Genomic DNA, 12,849 nt, shown 5'->3' with positions numbered 1-12,849 from the left:
GTGGTGGAAATAATGGAGTGACAGCAATTTCACTTTCCAGCGTTTCTCAGCAGCTTGCATAATGAGAAAGATTGTGTGGTCTGGTTGTTTTTTAACCCATTTGTAGGAATGCCTTTTGTTTTGAGCTGTACATTCACTGAACAAGAGAGGCACGAATAGCCAAATGACAAAATTTCACCATGACATTTGAAACACTTTTGTTGACAAATTTGGATGGGAAGGAAAAGGAAATGCTGGGAAAACCTAGACAATGGCAAAGATGTGGTGAGAGATGTCCTGTGTCACCAAGTGCAGTTCTGAATAGGCCAAAGAGGTTTAAATCATTCTAATGCAGCAGTCCTGTTCCTGTGGTGCTGAATTCTGAATTCTTCACAGATGCTTTAATGCTGGTAATAACCTTGGCTATGTGGTAATATCAGCTAGAGGCTGAGTGGGCAGCACAACTCCCTGCCTCTGCTGCCATGTGTGGACAGGCTGGAGTCTGAGTGGCAGTGGTGTGCTAGCCAGATGCCATCTGGCAGAGTCCTCAGGCAATGAGATGAGCCACTGTCCTGCTGCCAGAGTAAAGCCAGTGCACACAGTTGCATCTGCTTGTCTCAAGGTTTTGAAAAAGTGACCAGCATTGAGCAACGTGGGGAAAGGAAGGACCAATCTCTCTTTTACAGAGTAGGAAAGATTCTTAGTCTTCACAGCAGTGAAGACAGAGAGCTGCTTGGGGTAGATTTGTTCTGTGCTGCTGCTTTTCAGCTAAGCAGTTTTCCCTGGAGGTTCCAGCACACAGCTCTCCTGCAGGCTGGGGTAGCTCTGCGACATTTCTGAAGTTGGAGGCAGAGCTATCATAGTGTCTGGATGATGTATTACAAGCACAAGGGATGTGTAATAGGGTCCTTGTGCACTCACAAGCATTTCCTTGGCCTTGGACCAGTTGGATCAGTTACATGTTGCCTTTTCAGATTTCTGTCCCCTTCCACACCTACTATCCTCACACAGGACCTAGCCTGGATGTCTCAGTGTCATTGGAGCTCCCTGGGAGTAGAGACTAAGAGGTCCATAGTGAGTAGGCTCTTGCTTAAATTTATGGTGCTTAAGAAAGTCTTCTAGATCTGTATTGTAAGTATTAAAATACATGCCTTGGACAACATGAAGCAACATTAGTGCCTGTCTTCTGCCTACCACACAAGGAGGCAAGATTTCTGTTTAGTGACACTCATTTGCCATTTTCCTAAGGGTAGTGAAGGAGGGATTCTTCAAGGATAGCTGTGAAATTATTCTGTGATCACTGAGTCTGCATAGTCTAAAAGTGCTGGGTGTCCTAATTGAGCCATACAACTCTCATGAGTCTTATCTTTAAAGTACAGTGGATATTTATTGTAGTTAGTGTATGCAGTGTGTAAAAACATTTTCACACTCATGTTCAATGTTTCTGCCTGCAAAACCCCATAACACCACTTGGATAATGAGCAAAGAGCTTTAGGATATGTGTTTCTTGAGAGGAGCAGTGAGCAGTAATATAGCCTTAGGCCAGCTGAAGGCAGGCTGGAGTACCTGCTAGGAGAGGATAGTCTGCTTTCACCCTTAGCTGTGTGCTCACTGAGGGGCTGAAGTGCCTCAAGAGTCAGTAAAGGAGGAGCTCAAGAACAGCTGAAGGGTCTGGGAGGAAAAGCCTCTGTGAGAGTTCAGATACCTGGACTATGCTCAGCAGGCTGGTACTGGGATTGCTGGTGGTGGCTTTGTGTCCCTGTGGTGCCTGCCACAAAGCTCTCCAGCCCTGCAGAACATGGCCAGCTCAGTGCTTGTCTTGAAGAAAGCAACTATGACTTCAGAAGCAGCTGCATTGTTGCTGACCCTCCCCAGCCCCCTCTAGCCCATACTGGGGCACCACAGGAACAATGGCCAGCATTGCCGTATAGATGGATAGGCTTGGCAGTAGGAGATGTAAGCTCCAAGCATGATGCCTTGCAAAATGAGGCAGGTAAAGCTGCTTTCAACTACACAAAACACTCCTTCCTGCTCTTACCCATTATGTTTGTTCCTCTTTAAGGCAATAGGGAAGAAAAATCATGCAGGTCTATCTGAATGGCTTTCTTAATCATGTAATGCTTCAGGAGGTGTCTGGTGTTACACAAAGGGAAGCAATTGAATCCTTCTTGGCATCTGTCCTTCAGCTGTGTTTCTGAGGCACGAAGCTCCAGCTCTTCCCAGAGCTGGTCTTGCAGTGTCACTGTGCTCCCTTTGGCTGCTCAGCAGTTGGAGATACTGCAGTCTTGCCCAAAGCTTGTGCTGGCAGCATTTTTGAGGTTTTGAAACCAGTCTTACACAGACATGAACTCTGATTTTGGAGCCCTTAGCAAAATAATAATTTGGTCATAGCCAAATAATGACAAGCTAATGTCTGAGCTGCTCCTATCTGTGCTGCACCCAAAAAAAGGAATCCTTCCCCTTATTTAAACAGTGCAGCAAAAGCAGATGTCTCTAAGTGCTTCAAGGAGCTTCAAGTTTGACTCAGCCATGCTTGTATTGCCAACATACAGCTTTCCAGAAGGTTAGAAGGAAAGTTAAAAATATATTTAATACATAATTCTGCAGCAACAGCAGACAAATTTTATGATTTAGGCTGTTCCTTCTGTTGGTATCCTTGCAAAAGCTTAGGCTGGTTACTAGGCAACTGGCATTTAAAAAAAAAAAGTACATTTCTCTTTGTATTGCAGGCAGGAACCTTGGGAGCAGCAGAGGCCTCGGATGGCTCCTTAAATAGCATTGCTGGGGAATTAAAGTTAAAATATTGAACATTCATTGGTTAAAGATCCTGTTACAAAGGTCAGCTATCTTGGGGATATTCAATAGTTTGGTTTCCTTTGGTGCAAAGGAAAGATTAGAAGGGAGTTTGCCTGTGTGCTGTAGATAGTACAAAAAATGGAAATTTCCTAAGATGCCTGGCTGTTGAGCAGAATACCTAGGTGGGCTATATAATTGCCTTCAGGCTTAACTCTCTTTTCTTGACAGAAAGTGTGAACTGAGGTGTTTGTCACATTAGCAAGTACAAATGTGTCCTTTTAGATCTTAGAATGTAAGAGGTGCTTTTAAGGAGTATTTGAAGATGCTTAACTGCAGTGCTCTAATTTGATAAATACAAGGTAAAAGAAAAGGGAGAGAATCAGTTCCTGTGTTAAGAGAAGTAAATGTCGTAGGGGAATAATATTCATGCTGAGATTCATAGAAATCTCTAAATTCTGTGGAAAGTTAACAGGAAAACTACTGATTCCAGAGTTCTCAATTGCTTGCTCATTCTGTCATCTTTCTGTCAGTTCAAGGTCGTTTATAGCCAAATGAATGTGAATCCCAGGACACAGGGAATAATAATTCTTGCATTGGGATGAAAGATTTCCTCCACCTCTCCAAAATCCCTTTGGAAAAGTACAATTTTTAGACAGGATGATGCAAGAAATATAGCAGCACTAATTGTGGAAATTCATTTGTGTACTAAACTGCCAGGTAAATTGGGAATGAGGCTGTCTATCAACCCACCATCTTGAGGAACATTTTTCTGGCTGAAAAGTATCAAAGAAGCAAAAAAATAAGGAGGTTTTTGGAACCAGTGCAAGAGAAGAGCAACTGTTCATGGCAAGTCAAAGTCTATCGGGCATGATTTGCTGTCTGGAAATTATTCTTCCTTTTACTTATATCTGTATTTTCTTTAACTTCTAAATATGAAATAGCTTTCTAACTTTCTTCTTTGGTTGCTTTGGGATGGTGAGAAAGCAAAGAAGGGGAAAAATGAAAATTGTGTTGAAGAAACCTAGGAAAACCAGCATTTGGGCAGCATCTATGAGTTTACCATAACTGATGGCAAATTCTCTTAAGCCATTTGGAAAAGGAAGAAAATTAACTGTAGGATGTTTTTGGTTCTCTTCTGCTCATATGCAAGCATCTTTGAGGCGTATGCTTCCGTGCTTTATTATTGAATTAGTAAATGGGGAGTGGGAGTTCTGTTCTGTGTTTGGATAGTTGCTTTTCTTTACATTTTACTCCCTTATAGGATTCAAAACCATGGCTGCCATAATTATGTGGGGGAAGGTGTCTCTCCATCCTTCTTCTTCCCCAGTAGCTTCCTTGCTCTAGATGAGAGGCCAAATGAGACCTAGTTTTCTGAAGTCCTTGGGAACTGGTTCTAGTGCAATCATTATAATCCAGCAATTAGCAAGTTAAGTAGAAACAGCATAAATCCTGGCTTGAATTATTATATTTCAGTGAGCCTCTCTGAAGCTCAGAATCCTAAGTGGGAAGCATGTACTCACTTGCAATTCAATTTCTGCTCTTCTTAAAACATGCCTCACCAATAAATCAAATTATTATTGCCATGCCGTGAATCTCACAAACAATACACTTGGCTGCCTGGTCCACCCACACTAAGTGAAAGAATATGTACATTTTAATTACCAGATTATTTCAATGTTGCATAAACACTGTTTCATATTAAATATTTTTACAAACCAATGATATCTGTATTCAATAATGAGGGCTCAATATTTTTTTCCTGGCTATTAATGTCTGTAATTAGTATCTGTAAGAAACCTTGATATTACATGTCATGCCAGTCTTCCCTAAGTAAGGTCACTGTGGGAGTGGGATAATATTTCTCCTGTCATTCCTTGACTAATGTTTTCATCATCTGTATAAAATATCTGCTGAGTAAATTTTTCAAGGTGAAATTATATAATATCTCTTGAATTTTTAAAATGCAGCTGGGGAGAAAGGCTTCATGTCACCCTGTTTCTTAAAACCACTTCTGCTCCATATGTTTAGTTGCAAATTTTATAAACTTCTTTAAAATGACATCCTTTGGTAAATGTTTTAGGAGCAGTGTGGAAACTGTGCCTCTTGCTCTGTAAATCCATGTTCAGAAGCTCTCCAGTGCATATGTAATGAAGTGACTCAACACCTGAGGTGTTTGGGTGTAGGCACAAGGTGGGACCTTCTCCTGTGCAGCAGTCAGTAGTCACTGCTTTGCAGTGGCCTCCTGAGCAGCCTTGGGACAGGACAGACATGGCAGGGGCTCTGTGCTTTGAGGCTACTGCAGGCTCTGGCGTTGGCTTGTCCTGCAGGCAGGGAGGGAGCAGAGTTCAAGAGGAACTGACAAGGAATGGGTGTGTCACTTCTCTTTGGTGTAGGTCCTACAGCTGTGGTTGTGCTGACCCACAGGAGAGCTGCCACCAGCTCCCAGGTGCCTCCTGCTTTCTCTGCAGTTGCAGTGCTGGTGGGGAGCTGAGAAATGACCATTGGGTTAAGCTTGTGTCTGTTTTTGCAGATGGTGGCTCTGGACAGTGTATGCCTTTTACATATCTGGCCTTTGCAGTTCACTTTTGCATGGTGGGGTTCAGCTGCAGATATGCTGCCTGTCACGATGTATGTTGTCCTGCTGTCACATTTGTTTATTTTCTGGAAACACCTGTGGGGGTGGAATATAGGTAGGAGGGCAAAAAGATGATATCCAGCCTAGGTCCTTTATGGGGTTATGCTTGGATTTCCAATACATCCATCATGCTTCTCGGAATACCAGCTGCTTTCAGTGCATTTTGTGATAGAGAGGAGTAAGATGCCACTAAAACCTGAGACACCACTTGTTCTGAACAAATAGGTTCCAGGGAGATTCATTCTGAGGGATCCTAGTCACCTCGTGGCAACAGAGCACAGCAGTGTGTTTGTTCCTGTACCTCAGGGTTGAATTACTCCTCTTCATTTCTGAGAGGGATGGAGTAATGGTTCAGGCTCTAGGAAAAAGTTTATTGATTTCTATCCTTGGTCTGAGACAAGCTTCCTTCTGGCTTTAGGCAAATTGTGCATTTTGAATTTTAAATTAGCAAATGTTTCCTTGCTTTTACTGATTATACCTGGCGCTCTACATAAGTGGGACAAACCTGAAGAATATAGGGTGTGCTGCTGCTGTTGTTCAGACCACAGGGCAAGTACCCAAGCTTTTCAAGCAGGAGGATTTGCTCCCTGCTGCATTGGTTATGAAATCCCCCTTTGCCTTAATGTGGGTATGGTTGGTGTACATCTGGTTTTCCATTTTTCCAGGTTCCCTTCCAAGCAAATTCCTAATCAAGCTTTTGAATTCAGTGGCAAGAAGTGGACCTTCAGCTCTGGAGAAAGGAGCTGGCAGGCACAGCCCCCTTTGATGTGGTGTGAGGTGGGAAAGTGCTGATGGACAGTGGGAATGTGAAGCTGTGGTGTTGCTGCAGGGGATTGCAGCAGTCACCCAGACCCTATGTGGGTCAGAGTTCTGGTAGGGGGAGCCCCTGGGGGTCAGGAGGAGATGCCCAGGACCCCATGGGAGTAGCAGATTGTTTGACTTTGCAAGCTTCTGTTGCTGCTCTTCTGTAATATAGAAAGGCCATGACTATTTAATGTGCTTCTGAGCAGGAACATTGTGTCTTGGGACTCTGTGGAAGACTTTGGGAGGAAACAGGCATGCAAGGAGAAATTCCAAGAGAATAAAACTTCCCCTTGAGCTTAAGCATGAGAAAATTTGAGTGGATCAGGGTCAGTAGTAAGGAAGGTTTAAACATTAGGCAAACTGTGGTTCAGGTGGAATGTACTGGGAGACTCTGGTAGGGTAACTCCTGTCACCTTCTTACTGTCTGACACTGCCTTCTCATCTCTGCCTCAGAGCAGAGCTTTCTTCATTCCCTTTATAGCATCTGAAATGTGGCAGCCATGAATGTGTACTGCAAAACAGTGTTTGCATAGCACATTGGATCAAAAGGGCTACACAAGTGCTAATCCTAAAAAACATCCTCATTAATGGTAACCTAACACCAGGAAGACAGCAAGAGTTTTATGGGCTTTCTTTCTAACACATGCTTCGGCCACCCACTGAACAGTGTATTGATCCTTATCCACCCTTTTATACGGAGTCCCAATTGCTTGCTTGTATATTCCAGAACTGGAGAATACACAAAACAACCTATTGAGCAGATTACTTAGCTGAACAAACCTCTCTGAGTGAAGTTTGCCTAAAATGTGAATGTACTGGAGGATAAGCTCTTTATGATCCCTTCTGGTTTACTGGAAGATGATTATATTAAAGGAAAACTACAGAATTCTTGTGTATTGGGAGGGCAGAGCTAAAACAACCAGATAGCTAAGGAAACTGTTTCTTGTGACGTGCACAGCCAGGGCTGCCTCTTTGGCATGTTTCCTCCCAGCGTGGGAAGAGTGTGTTCGTGTGTGTGTGTGTGTGTACACACACGTGTCTGCATGTGGAGGTGGGAATAAAGTTGCTGACTTGTTGCTGACATGGGATTCTTTTCTCCATAGCACTTCTTTGTACATATCACTGCAATATTTTGCATGGACTCTCAGCAGCATTGTCTAATCATCCTTTTTTATTTCCTCCTCCTCTCTCCCACTCCTCCAGTCGGCATATGCTGTGTCAGTGCTCAGAGAATGTGCTAAACTGCGACCTACAGATCCCACCGTTCCTCTTCTGGCTGCCAAGGTCTGCATTGGGTCACTGCACTGGGTAAGCAAGCTGATGCAATTGTCATTATGTAATGGATTAGGTGCTGCAGTGACAGTGCCACAGTGTAGTTGCAGTAGGGAGAAAGGGAATCCCTGCTAAAAATCATAAACACATGCATGTCTTTTATAAAAAATGAAAATCCCTGCAAGAAATTTTGCAGTGAGTCATTAAGATGTATTTTGCTGGCACATTGAAGAAAGGAGGAGTGGGGGAAAGCTGTAACAGCCATTCTCAGGACTGCTGCTTCAACTGAGTGTCACGTTGAATCAGCCACTCTTGTAGCCCCTGGAAGACACAAGTTAATAGTTATAAGTGGACTGTTAGATAGTTCAGGTCTGCTGGACAGCTCAGTCCTTTGTTCTTGGAGTTGCTGTGTCAGTGTTTTGTGTTTTGGATTTGTTAATGTATGCCCCAGAAGCAGAGTGGGAGTGGAATTTGGTACCCGTGAAATTCTGATTATCTGAAGGAGCAGAAACATCTGTCACTCTTTCTGTACTTGGTTTAATTAACTGAATGACAGCCTGCTGTTCTCACCTGTCCTCACCACGAGGTGTCCCTGCAGTCAGTGAAGGATTACAATTGTTAAATAGAAGTAAAACACAGATGTAAGAAAACATGAAAGAAAATACCAGAAGAATCTGCACAGGTCGCGGTGAAAAGCTGTAGAAGCCAATTTGCTGTCCTTTTGTTCCCTTACCCTGCCTCCCCACCTTCTACATCCCTGTCTGATGAAAGCTGCTGTTCAGCTAAACTTGAGTTGTATTCGTTTACACCACCACCACCAGGGAGGATGTCTGGTTATGTGTGTTTTGGAATGAACTATACTGTTCAAACTATAATGGTTAAGCTTATATCTGAGTCAGCAAAAACTGGGCAGCATCTTTTTCTAGGAAAAATTTTCAAGTCTGAGGACCTTGAGGGAATCCTTGCTGAACTGCCCAACCTACTTCTGCCCTAGATTTGGAGCAATTTAACTCTCTTGTACCCACAGCTCAGCCTCTAAATTTTGAAGGCTGAAAATCATTTAGCAATACAAAAAACATTCACAGTGAATGCTGTTTTTTAAAATAAACTAAGTAAGGTTTTTCGGATTATTCCAGATGTTAAAACAGTGTGAAAGTGAGGCATTACAGCTGTGTTGAATGCTGTTCTTAGTATGTCTGAAGTTTTCAAAGCACAGCTAGCATATAAAAATACCTCGTTACTTTGAAAAAACAGTGAGACTAATGCAATTCCAGCCTGGGCAATCCAGTATGTCCAGACTTCTCATACATGACAGATCTGATAAAACAACTGGCTAACCCTAAAAGGTAGGAAAGGCAAGGGAAGAGGGAAAAATGAGCTTGTTTTGATTATTTCAAAATAAGAGGGTTTTTTTCTTCAATGTACTGCTTTTTTATTGTGTGAAATGCTTTTCAGTATTGTTCAGTCAGGCCCTGGCCCTCAGAACTGGGAGTTATTATGAAATAAAATCATGATTTCACAAGAGGGTAATTTTACTTCAGTTACCTAGAGCACAGCCTTATGAACTAAAACCAAATTAAAAATATTCCCTCTCCTCTTCCTTTCAGTCAGTGGCCTATGCTTTACCCTCATAGCAAACTTGATGATGGTATAGAAGAGTTTTAATTAAGGGGAGTCCAAGGGAAATCAGATAATCTTTTAAAAGAACTGAAATGATAGGTTCCCACATCTTAGTCAAAGGGGTGCTTCTGATATTACTGCCAGACTCCTGTGCCTAATAAAGACCTTCCTGCTTAACAGAGCTGTTTTTCTAAATGTCATCCTTACAGTAATTATTTGCATTTAAATTACATGGCAATCAAATCAGAATTGAATAATTTAAACTGGAAGTGAACAGGCTGATCAATGCCAGTATAAATAGAAAGGAGGATAGACATGGGACAGGAACAGTCTAATGGACAAATATTAGCAGTTACAAATACTCAAATACATCTTCCTTTTCAGAACATATAAAATATGATTAATTTTTCAATTAGGAAATATATCCATGTACTTGATTGCTGGCTAGGCAGGAAAAGGGTGAAATCAGATCACCATTTATCCAAATGAAAAAGCTAATTTATATCCTGCATCTGTCTACTGTGTGGTGCAGTATTGTAGCCAGTTTGTTTATAGCCCATGGGCAAGCAGTACTTTAGTCTTCTTTCAGTTACTAGCAATAAAAAAACCAGAACACCAAAACACAACATTTATGCAGATGGATAATTACAGAATGTCATGAGAAGCACAGAGCAGTTTCTTTCATGATTAATCTAGTGATCACTTAACTCATTTTGCTGGCTTTGTACATGGTGTCTCAGCACACTTTAAGAGCAGGGAAAACAGAAAATTAATTGAAATGTACTATAGTGATTTACAACATTGAGGATGCTCCGATCACATCTATAAAATAGTCTCTCAGTGCAGAGCAAATCAAAGTGAAAATGAGGATGCATTCATACAGTGCCATGCAAATCAATACATAACAGAGCCTGATGCAGAACTGAGCCTCCCTCAGCTTCTGTTGTGGCAGTATGACCAGATCATTAACTGATGTAAGTTGGCAGTACTCCACTGGCATGTTAGGAGTACCATGCTGGCTTACATCAGGAGATGATCTGCCCCATCAACCTCTAGCTTTCAGGATTGGGTCTGCAGTAGACAGCTGAGTGGTGAAAGCAATCTTTTGGCTACCTTTTTCAGAGTTAGAGGTTTTCAAAAACAAAACTTAAAAAATCCAGTGTAAATAATATAATAAATAAATAATAAATCAGTACTTCATTTGTTTTAAAGTTTAAGCCTGTAGACTTGGAGGACCAGAAAAGCTTCAAAACTAATACACCTATGTAAACCACATTTGTGTGGTCAGGATGCAGTCAGACCTGCACAGCAAAGTTGCAACTTTTATATTGTATCTAAACCATTACACAGGTGTTTTAAATGTTTTTATAGTAGGCTCAGAATTACTTTTGAGACAATGTGCTGCTGAGCCATCCAGCTTGCTGGGATTTCAGCACAACAGTTTACTGAACTTGCATGTGGATGATTCTATCAAGCAAACACAAAGCCAGTTTGTGTTTAGCCGGCTGTCTTTTAGCTTTCCAGAATGCACTGTGTAGTCTTTGACTATTGTAGGTCAGAGTATTGTTTTAAATTTGCACAGAACAGCTGAGATAGGTTGCACTGGAATATGTTCATACTGGGGTTGATTTGCCTTGCTCCACTATAAATTCAGAGCTCTGCTCACTAAAAGGCTTGCTGCAATTTCCTCTTTCACTCAGCCTTCCCTGGCATGGTCTCAGCTGAATGCTCACTTGCCTATTTTGGCAGTGACTTTGAGTTGCAGTATGAGTTGTTGTTTTTAATATTTTAATAGTAGAGTATTGTTAATTTCACTACTAATCTAGGTTCTCCAGGATCCTGTTATGGCAGGTGTTGTGAAAATACTAAAAATGGAACTTCTTCCTACAGGCAAGCATTAAATACTGAATTTCCCCATTTTAGGAGCCTTGTTTGAGACATTTTGGGTTACCCTGATGCTTTCTTTTGCCTTTTACTCCATTGATTTCAATGGAGACATGTTGAAAATACTGTAAATACACATAGAACAAAATGAACTGTCCTAGGATAGGCTTGAGTCTTTTAGAACTCTACTCTGACAAAAAGCAGGAAGACATGAAGCCTATTCTTATAATTTTCATTACTCCACAGTTGATACAATAGCAATAGTGGTGGTGTGCTAAACTTGAGTAGCATCAAATTATTTCAGTATTATCATCTGAGCTTTTCAAAGGACTTTGTCCCATGGCAAAAGCTGCAGCTCAGGATGATGCTGTACCTCAGATATTTCTCTTGTTTCTTTGAACTAGTATGCACAGCAAAGTGCTGTGCTGTAACACTTAGCTGGGAAGGCAGAGATCATGCCAGCAGTCAGGGAAAGGGAGAAGAAGTGGTGTTGGGCCAGGGCAGACTGTACATGGAGTCATAAAAACTGAGTGAGACATACCATGAGGTCAGGATGTCACGGTGTGTGTGTGTCAGGGGGGTGGGCAGGATGCAGATTTAGAGCTGCATACTTCTGAGGTAACAGCTTACCATTCATTACTTTCACAGACCACTTAATCAGAGAGTGCTTCTCTCCCCTTCTGTCTGTTGTTGACCCTGCCACTGTAGATAATAAATGCTGTGCCTGTGCTTGTACCCAGTCACTTAGGGGCCCTGGAGTCACCTGGAAATGCTTAGATTGTAGTGCAGTATGAATAATATTAAAAGATGAAATCTGGTCCATTTACTGGAGTTACTCTGCCTGCTGACAGACATCTGAGAGGATCAGCATCACCAGAGTGAGAGGCTGCTGAGAAAGCAGGGAAGAGCAAGGAACTACTAGGTGTTTCTTCTGTCTTTTAAAAGACATTCTTGATGATATCACCACTCCTGTTCTCGGGCAATCCCATGGGTTTTAGGTATTAAAAATTACCAAGAATTTTGTCTTCTAGTTTTTGTCTTCTACATTGCCTTTGTGAAGCCACTAGCTTCAGTGGAGGAAAGGCCTGATTATTCCTCAGTGCTGGGGGCTGAGTTTACACAGACTAAATTGGTGGGCTTAACAGTGATGACATAGAGAGCAAATGCTGACTAGACCAGCAGTAGAAAGCACAGGATTTTTTTTCTGACATATATAACATTTTTGGCTTAGTGTGCTGTGAACAGCTGTGGGACAAAACCTTTTCTTTAGATTATGCCTTATAGACCACTTTCTTCCTATGCATTTTTCCTCTTATCATTTTCATTTCACAATATTTATATTCTTCTCTTTGAATTAGTCTCTATAGCTACAATGCAGTGCAATGAAAATGGTAAGAAGAGGTTGATTAAACTAGTTAACATCATGTATAATTTTGTGTAGATACACATTCTGTAGGATTTTGATCTCTTAAGTGCTTGGGTACTGTTCAGTGTCACTGGTGTCCAAATTCACCTGCTTCATTAAGCTGTCTGCTGTCCTAAGTCCAGTGTCATTTAATGTATTTCCTGCTTCTTCCTTGGTCTGCTCCTCTTTTTTTTTGGCACAATAAAGTGCTGTTTTCATCCTGCAGTACATCATTGATTTGTTTGTCCTTAGTTACTATAAATGTGTGCTGGTGAGAAGTGCAATTCCTACTTAGTCCTGCAAGCTGTTGATACAGTGAGGTAAGGCTTGAGCTTTTCTAAAAACAATCTGGGTGGCAGTTGGGCACCAGCTGGGTGGCATTAGGCCAGGGGACAGCACCTGCTGTTCTCCACTCCCTTGTCAGTGTGCCTCCGGGCTTGGCTTGAGCACACAC

The 12,849-nt window shown here is 41.8% G+C and overlaps 1 protein-coding gene across 3 annotated transcripts in view; it reads left to right on the top strand.

Moving 5' to 3' along the window:
- TTC7A (tetratricopeptide repeat domain 7A) overlaps positions 1 to 12,849 on the top strand; it is a 169,877-nt gene that overhangs the window by 46,867 nt on the left and 110,161 nt on the right. For all 3 annotated transcript variants that reach the window (XM_056488737.1, XM_056488736.1, XM_056488738.1), the window contains one exon: positions 7,418 to 7,522. In XM_056488737.1, coding sequence (XP_056344712.1) covers positions 7,418 to 7,522 — 105 coding nt within the window. The remainder of the gene's footprint in view (positions 1 to 7,417; positions 7,523 to 12,849) is intronic.

This window comes from Oenanthe melanoleuca, chromosome 3 (assembly GCF_029582105.1).
Source record: "Oenanthe melanoleuca isolate GR-GAL-2019-014 chromosome 3, OMel1.0, whole genome shotgun sequence".
Classification (NCBI taxonomy): Eukaryota; Metazoa; Chordata; class Aves; order Passeriformes; family Muscicapidae; genus Oenanthe; species Oenanthe melanoleuca.
This window is presented reverse-complemented; position numbering and strand designations above follow the sequence as displayed.